This window comes from Pavona decussata, unplaced genomic scaffold, assembly GCF_977016875.1.
Source record: "Pavona decussata unplaced genomic scaffold, jaPavDecu1.1 SCAFFOLD_40, whole genome shotgun sequence".
Lineage (NCBI taxonomy): Eukaryota > Metazoa > Cnidaria > Anthozoa > Scleractinia > Agariciidae > Pavona > Pavona decussata.
The window spans coordinates 2,759,292-2,779,618 of NW_028145462.1; the positions used below are offsets into that span (position 1 = coordinate 2,759,292).

A 20,327-nucleotide genomic window follows, 5' to 3' on the forward strand; every position below is an offset into this window, starting at 1 on the left:
CCCTGAAAAAATGTGATAGAGATGTTTCAAGACATTTGGAACAACACAAGCTGAGTGGCGATAAAGCCCTTGACAGCGAATGCAAGTTGCTGTTAGCCCGAGCAGGTAACCGATTACTGCGTAGCCTAATTAACTGCCTACTGCTAGGAGTTCAGCTATTGGACCCTGTTGAGGACCATTGAGGATATAGGATAGTGTAGTCACGAAGATCTTAAAAACCTTCTATTTCTGACGTCGCCGTGTTTTACGATTCTGTTCCTTAATTTAAATGCTTTGCTGGTTTGACTGGCCTCACAATGGGCGTAGAGTGGAAAAATAAGAACCCGACTAGCACCGAGAGAGAATTTCTTTGCTCGCGTGACGCGCAAGATTGACGATGAAGAATTGACTGCGAGACGCGCTTGGAGGTGGGAAAAATCTCGGGGGTGGACAATTCCCGGGCGACAAATTGACATTAGGGTGGAAATACACTTGGTTTCTCACCATGCATGATAAATGCAACCTCATTCCCTTTTTCTTCCTTTCACAGCAGAATACATCAGACAGACAAAACGCGCCTTGCACGATAGATTCGGGGAACACATTCGAGGCAGGGGGGGGGGGGGGGAGGGGATTCTCGGCTCAGCTGAAGTTTGAATTAAATTGATCGGCGCTTAAGAGAGAGAGCCGCGCGCGTGGTTGCATTTTCCTTCCGAAGCTTGCACTCTGCCCGTTGCTCTTGTACCCTTCTCTGTGGGGTGGGGTGATATAGACTACTGTGCAGCAGAGTGGGGGATCAGAGGGAGAGAGGCGTGCATTGCAGTAGAAGAGATGGAACGGGTGTTATCGATTGAGATAAGAGCGGGGTTAAATTGAAGCTTCGCTGATAGGGCGGTAGGATAATTTGTGTTAATGAATTTGATCATTCACATCTTTGCAACAATTTTACATATGAAAACACTCTTTCACACCTCGACAGCAAATCGATGGCCACGCCCCAAGTTCTTGTACTCATGAGAGTGTTTTGTTTGGCTACTGTTTATAATTCACAATTTTTCGATTGTTTTTTTTTTTTTTTTTTTTTTGGTATTTAGGCATTTTCACAGCAGATGAAACGCATGCGTCAATGACAATATGCCCTCGCCATAGAGCTGAATATGGTATACGCTGGAGATGTTCGAAAGTAAGATGCAGCGTTCCCGCCGAAACAGCTGCACACAAAAAAACTTCAGCCAAAGGAGACCGAGGATTGGGAAGCAATGAAGCTGCTTTCCTGTTGAGATCTACAGGAAAGCTAGTTCAAGTTGGATCTCGTAAGTTCCGAGTATTCACGTCTGTAGTTGCATTGATGTTTCAAGGTTTCAAGTTGATTGAACTCTCATTTTTCGTTTTTCCCTCGCGGGCTCACCTCCCCGCGGGAGGCGATTTTTACCTCATTACATTGTTATTTTGAGGGTTAAACTGTGCACGTCGATCACCTTTTCTCTAATCATTATCTATCACAAAAATAGATAGTGAGTAGAGTAACCAATCAGATTGCAGCAATCGTGATAGAACACCAGTAGATTTATACTAATATCTGTTAGAAATATGAGAGACTGCTCTTAGTCTAAGTCCCGCGTCGCCGGTCCCAAAAAAGGAGGGAAAGGGGACATTTGCGCTGCTCGCGTGGACGTGCGCGAAGCGAGAATATCCTTTCCCTTCCCTTTCAGAGCATGCATAATGGCCTAAGAATAAGAGTTTATAGAAGGACCTAATTAATTGGGCAGCGGGATTGAAGTTTGAGTGGGAAATTCTGATATATAAATTATTTTGCTTAATAGCGATATGCCGTATGTGTAAGCAATACATAGACGACGCCATTGGCAGCCAAGAGCAGCAGAAACCTGCAGTCGTTGATGTTCCAAATATACAAGTTGTCGAACCATGCGAGGAAACTGTTCCACAAGTAAGTAGAACTAATAGTCAAGAGGGATTATTTTTTATAACGTTGCAGTAAAACGCTCGTAAAGATGACATTGCTACAGCTTAGTACCTTTCCACGCAGTTAAGTCTTGATGAAACAGTTTAATCTATATATTTTGGTTCAGGTGTGACGACTCAATAGTGTTTTAATCCTGCCGACACTTCGTTTAAAACCTAGGCTGTTAAAGTTTATTAACATGACGTCACACCAAATTGACTTAAGACACGACAATGACGATGAATTGAATAAGCAACGTTGGCCATGTTGAATTTGCCGTTTATTATTTCGAATATTAAATGAAGAACTTTATTATTTTATAGAGTGAAAAGCTGCCATCTCCTGAGGAAAGTGATAATGGTCACTCTTTGGATGACTTTTCGGAATCATTTGGCCAGCTTGCAATCTGTGAAGCCGATGAAACGTTCTTATCGCCAGACACTGCAAGCACTGCATCCACTAGCGATGAGTCTGCTCCTGTAACTGAACCTCGTGGGAAATTGAACGAGTTTTTGATTTCCTGTAAACTGGAACCACTCGGCAAACCATGGGTCAACTGGATCGAGGCATCTGAAAAAACTAGGTTACGCCAAACCAAGAAAGCCAGTGAAGTAGTATCAGCCGTGCTGAAGACTGTTTCCCCTGACAGTGCCGGAAGTTTGTGGCAACGCTTAGCGTCTTCTACCGCCATGAATAAGGCACTGGGCGTTGAGGAGCTCCCACATTCCGACCAAGTGTACTTAGAAGCGTTAGCGGAAGCCTACGACAACGCAGCCAGCTGGGACACACGCAGGCAAATTCTTTCTATTATGGCTGGTGTTGGAAGCTTCACTGACATATCGCGGTATATTCCGGGTTTGACGAGGTACCGCTTCACTATGGCCAACCTACATCAGCGGCAGTTTGGAAGGGGAGCCCAGGTACAAAAACAACCCATTACGCGAATTCGAGTGGAACTCGTCCAATTGGACCACTTTCTGGGCTTTATAACCAGTCCCCATCTGGTACAAGATCTACCATTCGGGCTGAAAAATCTGAAGCTATCGTCAGGTGATACGATCGAGGTACCCAATGTGATACGCCTGATGATCCCCCAGAGAGTTGTTCTACAATACACCCAGTACTGTTTGGAGACGGGATTCAAACCTTTCAGTGAGTCGACTATGCTGCGAGTACTCTCTGAATGCAGTGCCTCTGTAAGGAAATCACTGCAGGGGCTCGATTATTTTGCAGCAGAGGGTGCTCGTGCATTTGACGATCTTGCTGCACTGGTACGTCAGATAAGTCAGCTTGGCGCCGGTAAGGAATGGGAGACAAGAGTTACAGAAGCCCTCAAGGCGGACAAGTTTTACCTGAAAGGGGACTACAAGGTACTGACAACGGTACTACTTTTATATTCATGTTATATTCATTAGTAGCCTAACCCCTCTCGAACCTAACTATAGGACAGCTGCCTACTAGTCCCAACCCCCTATCCCCTCCCTGCTGACAAGGTGAGGTAAAAAATAATCACCTCTAATTAAACCAGGTTATTCTCCCCTTCTTTCAGTTTTAGTACAAAAAGACAATTATTTTAATGTGAGGTTAATTTAGGTCACTCTTAAATCTGGCTTAATTCACTGTAAACCCATACTGCAATGTAAGCCCCTGGAATGGAATGTTACGGTACTCATGATACTGCGCTAATGTGAGAATTTGTTTGTCAATTTGTTGTAAACAGGTTCATATCAGTAACACCTCTCAAGTAGCAGATCACTGCGTTGTGTTTGCTCTTAGCGACAGTACCGAAAGAGAGTACCAGCAGACCTGCAACCATCAGCACATGGACAGGTGCGACAAATGCCAGGGCCTCACTGAAACCCTAGCTGACATAGCAAGAATAATCAGCCAAAGCACCTTTGCAAATGAGGACGACAAAGATGAAGCGACGTTCATCTTTGAAACGGCTAAACTGGCTATCCTCTCCTGGAAATGTCACATACTAAGATCCGCTAACCAAGACCAGGCACGATTAGATATTCTCGACAAGCTTGACCAGGAAACTGTGCTGATCGTGAACGATTGGGCGATGAAGTTCTTGCCCCAGAAATACAGGGAATCGCAAGCAGACTGGTTTGGTAAAAGGGGAGTTTCCTGGCACATCTCTGTGGTCTATCGGCGTTTGAACGGTGTACTCCAGTGGCAGGGGTTCATCCATACCATCCAGTCCTGCAACCAAGACAGTTCAGCAGTGGTGGCGATTATGCAGGACGTATTGCACACTCTGAAACTGGAGTACCCAGAGATAAAGAATGCGTATTTCAGGCAGGACAACGCCGGTTGCTACCACTCATCTGCAACTATTCTATCTTGCCCCGTGGTAGCAGCCACCACTGGAGTCCGCATCCAGCGTATTGACTTCTCCGACCCACAAGGGGGAAAAGGTGCTGCTGACAGATTGGCGGCAACCTGTAAAGCCCACGTCAGGATCCACATTAACGAGGGGAATGATGTGACGACAGCGCACGAGCTGAAAGGTGCTCTACTCTCGCATGGAGGAATAGATGGGGTGCGGGTAGTTTCCATGGACACCATTCGGGAGGTACCTGTAGTGGATAATAGCCGAAAGATAACCGCCATCAGCAAGCTAAACAACTTCGAATTTGGCGCTGACAGGACCAGCACCACAGCCTGGCGTGCGTACGGCATTGGGAGTGGTAAAGAGATCACATTGGAGACGTCTTTACGCGGTAAATACGTGCAACTGGGTCATGCAGTGTGTGTTTAGGTGTATTTTATGATCGTCTGGGAACCTCCAGTAGAAAAGTAGAGTAAAGCTGCATTGCACAACAGACTTCTACCAATTCATTCCTTTTATTCATTTTTATTCATAGTATCAAGTTACCTTATTACATGCATTGCAGTTGAGGGGGATATAGGAAACCCTATTGATTTAGGGGAAGGAGTATACTCTCTTAGGCGCGAGGAAATTGGATGCTTCTGTTGAGGGGCGCGCAAGTCCAAACTGTGTCTTTTTTTCCTTTTCCTCTTTCCACAACATTGTGCGCGTGGCGCGCGTATCTACAGTAAAGCCAAATGAGGCCTATATATTTTGACTCGAAAGCTAGCGACACAGAAGCATGTGAAAACCATGTCCAATGGTGCTCTTAGTTTGATCTTCATTGCTCCCATTTCAGATCTAGAACCTGGCTACAGCTGGCTTGCGTCAACGTTCTCACCAGGTGGCTTTAAATCCGTGGGTACAAAGCGCGCGGAGAAGACAAAGAAGGCGGAAGTGTTACCGGAAAACGTCCAGGGAGCCACTGAAGAAGCAACATCTCTTTTCTCTTGCCCTCAAGATGGGTGTGTCAAGGTCTTTCAAAGACTATCTTCTCTAGAGAAACACCTGTCTTTAGAAAAATGCACGCAATCTTTAGAGAAGAGGTCTTTGTTAGACCTTGCTAAATTAGGCTACAAGGCCCAATTAGAAGAGGGTACGGGGCACATCACCATCACTGCTCCAGTTACAGAGGGGGCTCTAGACGACGTGTACATCAAAGAAGGATGGGCTCTAAAATGCGTCAAAAAGCCCTATCGATTTAACAACACTCAGAAAGCCTACCTTGATGCCAAGTTTGCCATCGGCCAAACCACCGGAAAAAAATTGGACGGGGATGTTGTTTCCCGTGAAATGAGACGTGCACTAGGAACCGACGGTGTCCGTCTGTTCAAAGTCTCTGAGTTCCTAACACCGCAGCAGATTACATCATACTTCTCCCGCCTAGCTGCGAAGGTGCGCCAACAGATTCCTGACGACGCTAACATACAGGCCTGTCAAGAGGAAGAGAACTTTGCACGGGCAAGAGAAGTAGTCACCTCCATCACCCTACAGCACCCCATCACGTACGATCAGTACGATATTTGTGCAATGAAAAAGGATGGATCGCTGGAGAGATTGAAGCTTGCAATGCTGCAAAACATCTGTAAGGAACTGGAATTGGAGGTGCCTCAGAAACCCATTCGTCGCAAGGCACTGTACCTTGAACTTCTTCGTAAGGCCGTGGCCAGTTGCAGTTGCGAAACCACTCCGTAACTACACTATCAAGAACCATGTGAACTTTAATTTAGTATTGTTACTTATTTCTTTCAAGCATGGGAAAAAAATAGTTGCTTTAATATGTTCACCCGGTGGTTTTAGAGGGGGGGGGGGGGGGGGAGTAAAAGTTTTGGAAAAAACACGTATTTTGCGAGGGAAGGGGGGGCTTTTTGGCACAAACAATATAAAATTGTATTGGCTACAATTGTGCGGCATCAGGTTCCTGTGCAAATATCGCGGAAAACGTGCCAAATTGGATTCCCGAGTTTCCCAATTTAAAAGCATTTTCCCTTAGAAAATTATGTTTTCGGCACTCAAGATTTTCGATCCATTTTGTGCTTATCTTACAACCTTCTAACGGCGCAATGATTTTTTTTCCTGCTGGAGTAACGATTTTTTTTTGTCTAGAAACGTAGCACAAAAGTTCAGCATATCAAATACAAACGTTCCAGAGTGCGAGGGTTGGGGTTCGTTTTGAAAACGAGTTAGTTCTTGGGGTGGTAATATTTAGTTTTCTTGGTTTTAGTGGGGATAAGAATTCAAAAGAAGGCATTGTTTTTTTTTTTCCTTGCAAAAACCACCGCCGCCCCCGGCGGGTGGGGTACGTAATAAACGAACGGTCCCGTTGCGAGCGGCTTGCGTTACTTTCCAAGGTCATATTGAGGTCACGATAAAATTAAAATGCAATTTGGAATACCTTTGGCGGTCGCAACGTTTGCTGCGAAAACTTCTTCCTTTTCATTACAAAATATATTTAAGACACATTTAGTATATTATTGAAATAACTTTTCGGCAAATCTCGCTCTACATCACAATTTCGATTCGGCCGGCGCGTTGAAAATGAATCCTTCTCCGCCAAAGGTTTTCCGTTCAAAATATAATATTCGCGAGTATTTTACACTCCAATATGTGGCTCACCACGTCGTATCAAAGCTGAAACATACTTCAAGGAATAACTTAACGAGATACATACAATGGTAAGTCGTTCTTCAAAGCTTTAAATGTAATTTTTAGATGTATTTCTAAAATCGACTCCAAATTTGCATACAATTTTAGCTGTTTATATGCCAGGACAGTTTATTTTACTGACACGGGAAATCATTATTTCCAAAGCTGTAACTTTCCAGGATAAAAGGTCAATGACTAAGCTTTCCTTTCATGTAGATTTGATGATCAAACGACATATACCAGAAACCATTTATTGCAGCCGAAGTTGGCCTTCAATTTATCGCGCAATGAAAGTCACAAATAGTGACCGTATAAATATGCCGATTGTAACGGCCACAGACCAAAATATGAGAAAACTATTACATGATTTTAACGAGCAAACATCAATTAATATTTGTGCCATGTTTCGTTTTTATAGGATCTTCTTTACGCGCTCACCGTCTCCCCGAAGTTCGGCGAGAATTCGGGCCTTTTATAGAGCCCAATGTCGCCATTTTACCCGATTTTCAAACTTTTTAAAATTTCTCCCTTTATATAAAGCGTTGGAATTTTTCGATATTTTTTCTTAAGTTGGTTGACCCCAGGGGATGTTTTGGCCAAATAAAAAAAAATCTGATTTTTCGTGAGTGTCTTTCGATTTTCGATTTTCTCAGAATTTGGCTCTTAAATGCCTATTGTGCAGGAATTGGAACGGTAAGTGCTCATTCAAATATATTATAGCCGTGTAGCTGTTGAAGATAAGGCCAGCCTTGCACTAAAGTGAAACCATGATTTTCTCTACCGGCTCTGATATCTCAGTTCTGTTTATGATATATAGTCTAGGACCTGCAAATTGAAAACACAGATACCTTGTTCTTCAGCTTTCAGAATTCTCGTCTTCGCTTGTCCAGCTAATCAGTATGGTAGTGCCTGTCACGACATTTTATTGACAGTGAGGATGAGATGCACCTTTGACAAACCTAGGATTTATAAAAACTGCAACTTTTTCGCAGCTTTTCTGAACCAAAGGCGTTTTTCACGCAAGTCGATTAGTAATTTAATGAAACATTATCGTCTGTTGGGGGTTTCAGATACACTTTGATATGAAATATTTACTGATTTTGTTTCGTATCCTTCGCATTGTTGACGCTGGCGTACCGAGGAAAGCGTGGCATAACACCTGAACGTTTCATTTTTTCGTTTGCGATAATAGGAATGAAATTAATTTTTATACGGATAAACCCATCAACACATAAGATTTTGTTTCCGAATAACAACTTAGTTTTATTCCACCAGAAATGAAACATAAACAATAAATTTATTTTAAACTTGTTAACTTGTCCTTGCGTGACCACTGCCATTTTGAAAAAAAATTATTAAAATTCCCTATGTGTTTACTTCCGTCAACGCTTGGATTTTAAATTACCCAAGCTGGATTTTTTGTATGTTGCAGTACATGTATAGAGCTTTCCTAAAGTATAATACTTGCTACAAATTTCGATGTACCAGGACACGATATTTGTCCGCAAAGTTTCCACAATTTCCAGTGTTAGCGAAAATACTGAAAATAGGAATCTTCGGACTTTAAAAACTGCATGTATTATAAAATAAGAATCCTCCAGCAATATTTTCATAAGACCGTATGCCTAACTTAACTGCAAACGATCGTTTTAATACGCCGAGCCGTCTTCCTTCCCGAGCGATTTGAAAATGCACCAAATCTCGCCAAAATTTAACGCCGGCTGCGACGCGATCACGGCATTTCAGATTATGCCGGAATTCTCGAAAACGAAAAATCTTTGGAAAGTTTTATTGTCATTTTCGTGAATAGTTCTCCAAAGGGATTCTTCTGACAAAATATGAGGAAATCCGAAATTTCAGTTTTGACCGCGAGTTCTCGATATTCTCTAGGCCCGGTTCAGACGCCGAACTTTTCATGAGCCAAACCTAATACCTCGAATTAAGTACATGAAAAGTTCGGCGTCTGAATCAGTTGAGAACGGCTGTTTCAATTTGGAACCCCTCAGCCGTTCTTCCCGCCTGGCTCAGCCGGGAATTTCGACTTTAGAACGGCTTTGATTCAGACGTCGAACTTTTCACTGAGCCGAACCTAATGCATAAATTATTATAACGTATTACAAATAAAAACGGCTAACATTTCGATTGGTTTTGCTTCAAGTAACTGAAGTAAAGGGTGTTACGAAAACGAAGACCTCGAAAACGAAGACCTAAGACCTAAGACCTAAAACCCGGTCTTTGTTTTCGTACTACGAAAACGAAGACCCGGTTTTTGTTTTCGTACTCCGAAAACTTGTAATTTCTACGGTTTTCTGTTTTACAGGGTCTTCGTTTTCGTAGTACGAAAACAAAGACCGGGTCTTAGGTCTTAGGTCTTCGTTTTCGAGGTCTTCGTTTTCGTAACACCCCTGAAGTAAATTAAGTTCGGCGTCTGAATCAAAAGGTGGGATTTTCGTGATTTGGGCCGACCTTAATTTGAATTAAGTTCGGCTCATGAAAAGTTCGGCGTCTGAACTGGGCCAAAGACCCTTCTCAGATACTGAAAACAATAGCGCTAATATCTTGTCCTGAAAATGATGTAATGTTGACTGATAACCTGCTAAATAAATGCAGATGAACGTCTCCGATTTCGGACTGATACGTACTCAACGACAGTCTTGCGGCCTTACCCTGTCTAGGACGGGTCCAGACCGTAATTAGGACGAACTCACTTAAAATTGTATACCATGAAACAGTCAGCAGGGAATACTCAATAAGTGCATGAACTAAGTGCATGAATCAGCCATATTTTTGCATGATCATATTTTTACATAGTACGTTATATCTTGCTTTTACACGTGAAATTTTATACGCTGTTCAGCGCAGAGGGACCTAAAGCCATACCCTATCCAGCGGCACGTCCCCGCCGTATGGGTGGGAGGTAGCCCCACGGGTGCTGATGGAGACCTGGATCTAATTTGGGGCGAAGCATAAGATGTTGCCCAGCAAAGGGGAAAAGGTTCGAATCCCTACATGAGACGAAAAAGATTAAGCCACACTTTGCAGTTAAAATTGGTTGCTCAGAAAGAGTGGGAGCCTGTCTCCATATGTTACGGGACAGGAAATATCAGAGCCTTTGTAACCGTCAAGTAAAACACATAGGTGCTGAACACCTGCTGTTCTTTTGAATAAGAAATGAGCTTCAGTTTGTAAAGAAGCGAAAAGTAATTTCTTTAGAATTTCCTCCATTTTTTAAGCCTAGAACTTGAGTTGTCGAAAGACTATTGGCTACGGGTCTTATATGACAAATGTTCTTCAGCAAAAGCTCATGAGTTCTGCCTCTAAGAGGATGAGTCCACTTGATATAAAAAATCCCGGTAGGTAGCAGGGCACCTCTCGCTTAGCCACAGAGCTAAAATGCCACCAAATCCCCTGCTACACATACTCAACAAATACCTCCCTAGCCGACTTCGAATAATTAACGTCGATCATTCTGCATACTTAGTTTTTTTTTTTTAATGTGTCGTTCACCACACTGTAGTTAGGTTTCATTTCAACTGATGATTTCCCGGGAGGGGGGTGGGGGGGGGGGGGGCCACTTGACCCATGTTTGGGTATAGGGGTGCCGTTGGGGGTTGGAAACCCTGACCCTGTTTAAGACGAAAATAACCTTAAATACCTACCCTGTGTGGCCCCCTATTTTAAGACCCTATTTAGGACAAAGGACAACATCTATCTCTTGTGTTACACAAGTGTTTATTGGCAAAAGTAATAACAAAGGCCCACTGTCACTTACCGGACGTGATGTACGTTATGTTCCACGCATTAAAACGCGAATACCAATCACAACAGATAAAATGATACACTTCCTAGAAGCGATGGCGAAAAATCCCAAAATTTCACATTAACAGCGGTGAACCTTAAGTGGAAACTCAATTGACGTGAAGCATTGTTCACTCAAATAAATACAGACTAACGTCTCTGATTACGGATTGCCAACCATACCCTGTCTAGGACGGGTCCAGAGGACAGACTCGCTTGAAATTATATACCCTGTTCAGGGCAGAGACGCCAAAAACCATACCCTATCCAGCGGCACGTCCCCGTATAGCCCATATAGGGGAGTACCCCCCCCCCCCCCAGGGATGATTTATCATCAGTCATGGTATAGTGAAGACTGCACCGGAAATACAGACATAGCGGAAGTGTCTTCCACTGTAAGCTCACGATCATTACATTGGATAGCGAACTAACTTGTCGAGGCAAGTGCAAGGAAATTGTAAAAATAGAAAAATAAATACTGAGTAGCCAACAACAAGGCTTACAAATTGACAACAAAGGAGCCGCGTTGGATAGCTGATTGTTTTTTAGGCTACCCCCACTGTCACTCCAAAACAGACTGATTTGGGAGTCTAAGATGCAACGAGAACATTAAAAAACCCCGGTAGATTTAGTAAGTACTGACAATAACTTTGCACCTGGATCACACTCTTAGGTACATCTTTTTGCCTTTTCTTTAACGTGGACTACTACGTGAAGTTTCCTAATTTCACGTTTGAAGGAGGACGTAGACAAACGACGACAAATTTTTCCTTCTCTTTTTAAATTTGGAATCGGGCAGTAAGAATTCGACTGCAGGAGAATTTTTTTTCCTCTGGTCTTGAGGACATATTTGTGTGGCTTTTTTGTGTGACAACGTGGGAACAGTAAATTGTTATAAACTAAAGACATTTGTATTGCTTAAAAAAAACGGATGTCTTAGAAAACATGTAGTTTATTTCGACAGCTTTTACGGCTTCAGATTGGTTGATTTCAATACATTTTGATTCTTATTTCCGATTCACAAGATAGGAGTGCATGTTAGCAAAGGAAACTGACAACTAGTAAACAGACTATTAAATGTTGTGAAAAGGCACTTGCAGCGTCAGAATTCAACATTAATTTGTTTTAATTATATATTTTTGGGCACATTGTTTTTTAACTTCCAAAAATTCTGAGGGCTTGAGTCCCCCCCCCCCCCCCCTGCCTCTCCCCCCGCTACGGGCCTGATTAGATAATAGTCAGTTAGCAAATAAGCCAATACGGCTCCTATCGACATCAAATTTTTTGTCCTAATTAGAATATCACTTAGCCGCAATATCAAATTCCAAGCCAATATATGACGAATTCTATTGTCTTTAACAGCTAGAATCTTGATGAATTTGTGAGAGAAGCGAATGCGGAACCACCGGGAAGTCACCAAACATGAATACAACGGTGAATCAGTCAACCTGCAACATTCCGCTCAACCCCACAGCAGAAAAAATCTGGAAATCGTTTGCTTTCTGCTTAATTTTCGTTGTTTCTCTGGTCGGGAATTCCTTTATTGCATTGATAGTTTATAAAACGCCATCAATGAGAAAACCGATCGATTATTTCATCGTCAACATGGCCATGTCCGACATGCTGTTTCCAATATTTTACTTTCTGCCGACCCTAACAGAGTTATACTTGGACTCCTGGCTTATCAGTGGACCTCTTGGCTTGGCCTTGTGTAAGCTGGCGGGCTTCGTGCCAAATGTCTCCACCATTGTGTCTATCCAGAGCCTGGTCCTGATAGCAGTGGATCGATTTGGAGCTGTGGTATTTCCCCTCCGTTCCCCACTCATCAGTTCAAAGCTGTGCCCCTTCTTCATTTTCGTCTCGTGGATCATCGCGATGGCAGTCTTCTCGCCATATTTGATTGCCAAGAAACTTGTTAAATACCCAGGACAACTGCAATGTGAACTGCAGTGGGATAAAACCTTTGGAAAGCCATCTTCTTTTCTAAAGTACGTCATGTCAGTAAACGCGGTGCTCTTTTACATCCCTGTCTTATCGCTGGCCTTACTTTACACGATAATCTTTATCAAGCTGAAGTCACAAAAGATTCCAGGCGAGCAATCTACCAACGCTGAGCAACGACACGCGAAGAGAAGCAGAAACGTGTTAAAGATGGCCATTGCTATCGTGCTAGGGTTTGCATTGTGCTGGTTACCCTACAGTATTGTCGGACCCCTAAAACTTCTCGCAAGGGATAGTGAATGGAACTGCAGTCCGCGATATTATGGTTTTGTCGTTGTATGGATGATGGCTCTTTCAAATTGTGCCATCAACCCTTTCATTTGCTTTATTTTTAGTGAAAATTACAGTCACAGTCTTAAGAGACTCGTAAGCTGTTTTAAAAAGTCGCAACGCATAATTCTAGCACGTTGAAACTTAAGTAGTGTGATATACCCGAAATGCGCTAATAACTCACGTACAAAGCGAATTTGCGCAGCTATCTTGAAATGAGATAACCAAGAATGACGTTATCTCAAGATTTGCGTAGTTTCCGTTTTTCTTAAACTTGAAAATGTGTTGCGGTTAAATTGACTTTATTCAAAAATTATATATCTCCTCTCCCTGAGGGATTCAAACCTTCAGTAAATTGCTTTATTTGAAGTCATAACGCATAATTCTAGCCCGTTGAAACCTTTAAGTTTCAAGTGTTTTGCACTACTTTCAATATACCCGGAATGTGCTAATAACTCACGTACAAAGCGAATTTGCGTAGCTATCTTGAAATCAGACAACCAAGAATGACGTTTATCTCAAGATTTGCATAGTTTCCGTTTTTCTTAAACTTGAAAATGTGGTGAGGTTAAATTGACTTTATTCAAAAATTATATATTTCCTCCCCCTGAAGGCTTCAGACCTTCAGTAAATTGCTTTATTTGAAGCATTTCAAGTTTAGAGATGTTTTTGAGACGCCAGACTCGGAATTTGCTTCTGTTTTTCGTATAGCAACACTACCTTTTAGAAGTTATTTACTTATCTGTTTCAAATAATTTGACAGACAGATTCCAATTCAGAAGAGCTGGTTTAAATGGAGTTTTTTTCTAAGTGACAACAATATAAATAAATAGAGAAACTATAGCAGTTATAGATGAAACTTAGGCGGTTACTGTGGCATGGTGAATTCTGATATAACCAATCACAGTGCGATTGATTTGAATTGACCTCTAGTTTTTGTCCTTTTTGCTGTTGTTGCTGTCCTGATTCCTCTTCTTCTTCTTCTTCTTCTTCTTCTTCTTCTTCTTCTTCTTCTTCTTCTTCTTCTTCTTCTTCATCTTGTTGTTGTTGTTGTTGTTGTTCTTCTTCTTCTTCTTCAAAACTCTCACTTTGAAGCCCACTTTGCAGAGTGTCAGAGAGTCTGAATAGGGCATTTCCGAGTTGCTGTGAACCTCATTATGAAAGCGAGGCTAAGTGCAAAGTTTTTATAATGTAAATTAGTTTTCATTCATATGCAAACAAACTAATTTTCTTATGAAAAGCTTTGCACTTAGCCTCGCTTTCATAATGAGGTTCACAACTTGGAAATGGCCTATTCGACATGGAGCATTACTAATATATAACACTGAATAGAAATTATTATTTTCTAGTTTGACATTGTCACGAATGTCAGAGGTCTGTCATAATGGAAAATAACAGCTGCAAGTTTCATTAGAAAAGTTTATTGTTTTTTCACCCAAGTTAAAGCTTTCTCCTTCTGAAATTTTGCCTAACAATGTTCTCTGTATTTTTTGACTTCAGTATAGTAGCTTTCTTGGAACTTGGATATACTCAACAAACACCTCTCTAGTTTCATCGAATAACTAAGGTTTATCATTATACACGCTGATATTGCAATTAATTGCTTTCACGGTGTCGTTCACCAAAATGTATTTAGGTTTCGTTTGAAATGATGATTGGCTTTAAAGGCATTCAGTTTTGACTGTTACAATAATAAACAGTAAATAAAAGTAGGGAATTTCAATTGCGTTTTCCTCTGTTTCTATATACCTTTTCTAATCAATATTCTTTATTTGTCATCACACGTGGTAGTATGCAGTTAGCATGTCGTACATGAAACTAGTATCTTAGCTAGTGTATGAACATCAGGCACTGCCAGGTATGTCTGGTTGTTGTATTGTTCTCTCAAAGGAGAACCGACTCCAATGCTGTAATTCGTTACGAGAGTTGCTATAGGTGGTTTCCATTGCCGCCATGTTGGTGTACAAAACAAAAGAAAATTTGTTCACATAGTTTGCATAAAAATGGAAGTTAACTCCCAGAGGAGAAAACTCTTATTGTTCCTGTACATCAACATGGCCGCCATGACGTCACATGCAACCACCCTGTTAACCACAGTATCCACCTCTCTGTCCCAGTCCCCTGTTCCCTCTTCCTCTTTACTCGTTTTCTATTTGCCGTTAAACAGGAAATTCCGGTATAAAGGGTACCTAGCCTGGCCATTCTCAACCTTAGTTGTCAATCAACCACTAGAACGTAAAACATTTTACAAACATCATTTTACATGAACATCAGGCACTGCCAAGTATGTCTGGTTGTTGTATTGTTCTCTCAAAGGAGAACCGACTCCAATGCTGTGATTCGTTACGAGAGTTGCTATAGGTGGTTTCCATTGCCGCCATGTTGGTGTACAAAACAAAAGAAAATTTGTTCACATAGTTTGCAAAAAAAATGGAGTTAAGGTTACCCTATACCTTCAGAGGTATCTCGCGCACAAGAGATGGAGCGCGTCCGGTTTAAACTGTAGATATCTGAACCCTTATATCAAATTAAAGCTTATAGAGCTGGCTATCAAAATAAATCAAGAATTTTGAAATAAAATGAATTACCGAATTTTTTTAGCGCTGTTTTCTCGAATCAATTTTTCACTTGGTGGAGCCACTTCAAAGAGCTAAAACTCGAAAGGAATTTGTTCGTTTGCCTTCGAATTTGGACAGTAGCTAGTTTAACATATAAACAACAAAAACATGTCTGCGAATTTTTTCTTTCGAAATATTTTTTCTCCGAAAGCGATTTTTGTACGATTACTCCACATTTTTTTCATCCTATTTCGAAAATGCTTTATAACGTTTCGTTGCGGTTGAATATGGCAAAATGAAGACACGTTTTTTTAGCGCTTTGGGTCCGAAAACTGAGGAGCAATTAAATTAGCGAAAAACAAAATTCCCTTTGACTTGTAGCTTTAAAAAGGTAATTCGATCGCTCGCATTTAGAGGTCGTGAAAAATTCGACAATTCATTTTATTTCAAAATTCTTGGTATAGTTTGATAGCCAGCTCTATAAGCTTTAGTTTGGTATAAGGGCTTAGGTATCTACAGTTTAAACTGGACGCGCTACATAGCTGAAACGCGAGACACCTCTAAAGGTATAGGGTAGCCTTAACTCCCAGAAGAGAAAACTGTTATTGTTCCTGTACACCGCCATGGCCGCCATGGCCGCCATGACGTCATATGCAAACCATCAATACAAACCCCCTTATTCACCACTGTATCGCTTTCTCTGTCTCAGTCCCCTGTTCCCTCTTCCTCTTTTCTCGTTTTCTATTTGCCGTTAAACAGGAAATTCCGGTCATTAAAACGTAAAAACTGAAAAACAACATGAGCTTTTTTTCTAAACCCTTGCTGATAAAATTAGCTTATTTCCCCGAATAAACCCTGTTAACCAAATTAGCAAGCGAGGTCTTATATTACTGCATTATAAGGCCACCTGTAACTGATGCAAAAGCGATTACTTTCCAGTCCTTGGCGAGAAGTACAAATCAGTTCAAACCTTTAACTTCAGTTTGCAACTGAAAAAAATTAGAATTTCAAAGGATTTTCTTGTGTATGTAGCAAGTTAGCAACAACAACAAGTTTATTCAAATAATACAGGGACAACATTAACCACACTGCAGATAGCGACCGAGTTTGTCGAGGCGAGCGCAGGGAAAATGTGAAAATAAAAGGGTAAATACGAAGTAGCTTGCGACAAGGCAAATAATTTGACAACATGCAGAGGGGCCGTGTTGGATAGCTGACTCTATTTGCGGCAATCATATGTCAATTATTTGTATGGACGTAAATTAATGATTGCTTTTTAGATTATATTCAGTTAGTCAATACAGCTCTTTTCAGGTCACGAGTTTAGGTTTGCTACCTGTGTTCCACTTCAAAATTGCCCCAACTAAACATTACTTAGTCCAGATATCAAATTAATTCCTCGCTGGTATGAGGAATTGTCGGTATGGCTTAGCCAGTCACCAAATATGAAAATGAGGGTGAATGGATCGAGTGGTTGCAACAGTCGTCTTAACTTCCGGTTGTAACTGAAAGGACAAAGTTTCAAAGCACTTCCTTGCATATATAGCAGCGCACAACAACAAGTTTATTCAAATAAGCTAACTATAAAAACAAACAAACTGCAAGTAGCCATCGATCCCGAGTCGAGGCAGGTGCAAATAAAAAAGGATAAACGTATATAAGAATGAATATGGTAGCTCATAACAAAGGGAATAATTTCACTACAGGAGAGCTTATTACGTTTGCTTATTGACTGTTTTTGAAGCATTTAGTAAATACGGCTCCTTTAAAACTAGGTTTATCGCTTTGTTTTCGCCGGGCTCTCAACATGTCCCAATTAAAATATCACTCAGCCGAAATATGAAATTCCAAGCCGGTATGACGAATTTATAATATTGTCGGTAACGGCTAGCATCCCGATGAATTTGTGAGAGAAGCGAATCCAGAACCACCATAAAGTCACCAAACATGATGAATACAACAGTGAATCAATCAAGCTGCAATAGTGAGCTTAACCCCACAGCAGAAAAAATCTGGAAATCGTTTGCTTTCTGCTTAATTTTCGTTGTTTTTCTGGTCGGGAATTCCTTTATTGCATTGAAAGTTTATAAAACGCTATCCATGAGAAAACCGATCAGTTATTTCATCGTCAACATGGCCATGTCCAACATGCTGTTTCCAATATTTTACTTTCTGCCAGCCCTAACAGAATTATACTTGGACTCCTGGCTTATCAGTGGACCTCTTGGCTTGGCCTTGTGTAAGCTGTCGAGCTTTTTGCCAAATGTTTCCACCATTGTGTCTATTCAGAGCCTAGTCCAGATAGCAGTGGATCGATTTGGAGCTGTGGTTTTTCCCCTCCGAGCTGTGGTTTTTCCCCTCCGTTCCCCACTCATCAGTTCAAAGCTGCGCCCCTTCTTCATTTTCGTCTCTTGGATCATTGCGATGGCAGTCTTCTCGCCATATTTGATTCCCAAGAAACTTGTTAAATACCCAAGACAACTACATTGTGAACTGCAGTGGGATAAAACCTTTGGAAAGCCATTTTCTTTTCTAAAGTACGTCATGTCAGTAAACGCGGTGCTCTTTTACATCCCCGTGTTCTCGCTGGCCTTACTTTACACGATCATCTTTATCAAGCTGAAGTCACAAAAGATTCCAGGTGAGCAATCTATCAACGCTGAGCAACTACACGCGAAAAGAAGCAGAAACGTGTTAAAAATGTCCATTGCTATCGTGCTAGGGTTTGCATTGTGCTGGGTACCCTACAGTATTGTCGGATCCCTAAAACTTCTCGCAGCGGATAGTTATGAAGGCCCGTTCTGGTCAAAATAAAGCATTTAATTTCCACTTGTCAGTAAATTAATTTTTTCACTGTTTGTAATTAATATTATGTACGTCTGAAATTATTTTTGTCTAAGGCCAAATGGTTTAACTGCTATTAATTAATTTTTTTGTACTTCATAATTATTTTTTTCTAAGGAGGAATTAATTTTATGTTCCTCATGATTATTTTTGTTAATTTTTTTCTGAAGTGAGCAAAATAAATTTGTTGAACGTAGGAATTATTTTTGTGCTTTTTTTCCAACAAGCCTTTGCGGCCGTGCAATTGCCATGTGCAACAAACATGGCGGCTCGTCGTCGAGTGGTGTTACGAGAAAGAAATATACGCGGTTTCGCACTTTTTCTGCAGAATCTCAAAAGCGTTCTTACTCTTTTAGCGAGTGAACAGGTCTTAACTGCAGAGATTCTAAGTGAATCAAGGCATCGTTTACTGGATGCATCGGGTACGTTGACCTTCCTGATGAGTGACATAACGAACGGTGTTGGAAATGCAACCGGTATTTCATCAGTTGTGCTTCAAGATCCTGTACAGAACTTGAAGCATTCATTGACCCAGCTAATTGCATTACTGGCTAGTCTGATTGAAAGTCATGACAATGCAGACTTTTACGATGCCCTTGATATATCTTACTCAGCACCAATGCATCTTTCACAAACAGGACGAGGTCGTAAGCGCTATGAAATAACGAAAGAACAACTTGAGCATTTGCGATCACTTTATTTTTCTTGGGAAGCAATTGCTGGCATTCTCCAGGTCAGCGTTTCAACCCTTCACCGGCGACGTGAAGAATTTGGTTTGAGGGATTCTTCCTTTTCAGATATATCAGACGATGAGCTGGATGAAATTTACAGAAGTATAACCGGCGATTCAAGTACAGGACTCCTTACTCCTAACATTGGGAGAAGAAGATTTAAAGGTGCACTGAGAAGTCGAGGCTTGAACGTTCAAAGATGGAGAATCGCCGAGTGTCTACGACGTGTCGATCCTGTTGGAACTGCTTTACGCTGGAGAATGGCCATTCATCGCCGAAAGTATTATGTACCCACTCCCAATAGTCTATGGCATATAGATTCAGGGCACAAATTAATCAGATATAAGCTTATAACGCACGTCTGTATTGATGGGAAGACGAGGTTAATTTTGTATGCTGCTTGTCGGAACAATAATAAAGCAGAAACAGTGCTTTCCTTGTTTCAGAATGCGGTGGCCACATGGGGATTACCCTCAAGGGTGCGGTCTGACTACGGTATGGAGAATTATCATGTTGCTGCTTACATGATACAACATCGTGGACCAGGAAGAGGCAGCATCATTACTGGATCTTCGGTCCATAATTCCAGGGTTGAGAGGACACATCGTGATGTTTATTCTGGTGTGTTGGTTTTCTATTCTCGCATTTTTGGAGAGCTAGAAGATGAAGGTAACTTAGATGTTCTAAACGATGTACACATTTTCAGCCTGCACCATGTCTACATTCCGAGAATACAAAATTCTCTCGAGGAGCTTGTCAGGCAAATGAATAATCGGCCAGTATCAACTGAAAGAAACCAATCACCACTGCAAATGTGGGAGAGGGGTATGCTGGAGAACTTGCATTCTGGGCATACTGCATTGAGCGAAACTGAAATTGAACACTTTGGAGTTGATCCAAATGGCGTCCTAGCAGTGGAAGATGAAGATTACCAAGTAGAAGTTTCCCAACCATTAATCAACCTTTCAGATGGACAGATTTTACAGCTTCCAGACCCCCTGTCAAACGATGGAAACAGCGGAAAGCATATTTACTTGCAGAGCGTTGAAATTATTAACAGGTCTCTAATGTCTAGTTAAGACTCTTGTAGCCTAAAGAATCAAGCAACAACTGTAACAAAATATTTCTCTTTAGTCTGCATGATATACTTTGTTCCATTT

The 20,327-nt window shown here is 41.4% G+C and overlaps 4 protein-coding genes across 4 annotated transcripts in view; 3 read left to right on the forward strand and 1 right to left on the reverse strand.

Moving 5' to 3' along the window:
- Positions 1-20,327, reverse strand: part of LOC146483198 (QRFP-like peptide receptor) — a 167,613-nt gene that overhangs the window by 97,044 nt on the left and 50,242 nt on the right. The gene's annotated exons all lie outside the window — the stretch shown is intronic.
- Positions 684-6,101, forward strand: LOC146483203 (uncharacterized). Its single transcript, XM_085106246.1, has 5 exons — positions 684-1,292; positions 1,803-1,927; positions 2,266-3,312; positions 3,663-4,671; positions 5,119-6,101. The coding sequence occupies exons 1-5, from the start codon at positions 1,106-1,108 to the stop codon at positions 6,012-6,014; spliced, it is 3,264 nt and encodes a 1,087-aa protein (XP_084962372.1). The 5' UTR covers positions 684-1,105; the 3' UTR covers positions 6,015-6,101.
- Positions 17,726-18,406, forward strand: LOC146483204 (substance-P receptor-like). Its single transcript, XM_085106205.1, has one exon. It carries the CDS (start codon positions 17,726-17,728, stop codon positions 18,404-18,406), a length of 681 nt encoding a protein of 226 aa, XP_084962331.1.
- Positions 18,721-20,264, forward strand: LOC146483205 (uncharacterized). The gene has a single exon (XM_085106247.1). The coding sequence runs from the start codon at positions 18,876-18,878 to the stop codon at positions 20,244-20,246; it is 1,371 nt and encodes a 456-aa protein (XP_084962373.1). The 5' UTR covers positions 18,721-18,875; the 3' UTR covers positions 20,247-20,264.

Excerpts from the sequence above, each read along its gene's own strand:
- LOC146483205 (XM_085106247.1), top strand. The coding sequence starts at position 18,876 with ATGAGTGACATAACGAACGGTGTTGGAAATGCAACCGGTATTTCATCA.
- LOC146483203 (XM_085106246.1), top strand. The coding sequence starts at position 1,106 with ATGACAATATGCCCTCGCCATAGAGCTGAATATGGTATACGCTGGAGA. Across the intron at positions 1,928-2,265 it reads GCGAGGAAACTGTTCCACAA|AGTGAAAAGCTGCCATCTCC; the intron begins GTAAGTAGAACT and ends ATTATTTTATAG. Across the intron at positions 4,672-5,118 it reads ATTGGAGACGTCTTTACGCG|ATCTAGAACCTGGCTACAGC; the intron begins GTAAATACGTGC and ends CTCCCATTTCAG.
- LOC146483204 (XM_085106205.1), top strand. The coding sequence starts at position 17,726 with ATGGCCATGTCCAACATGCTGTTTCCAATATTTTACTTTCTGCCAGCC.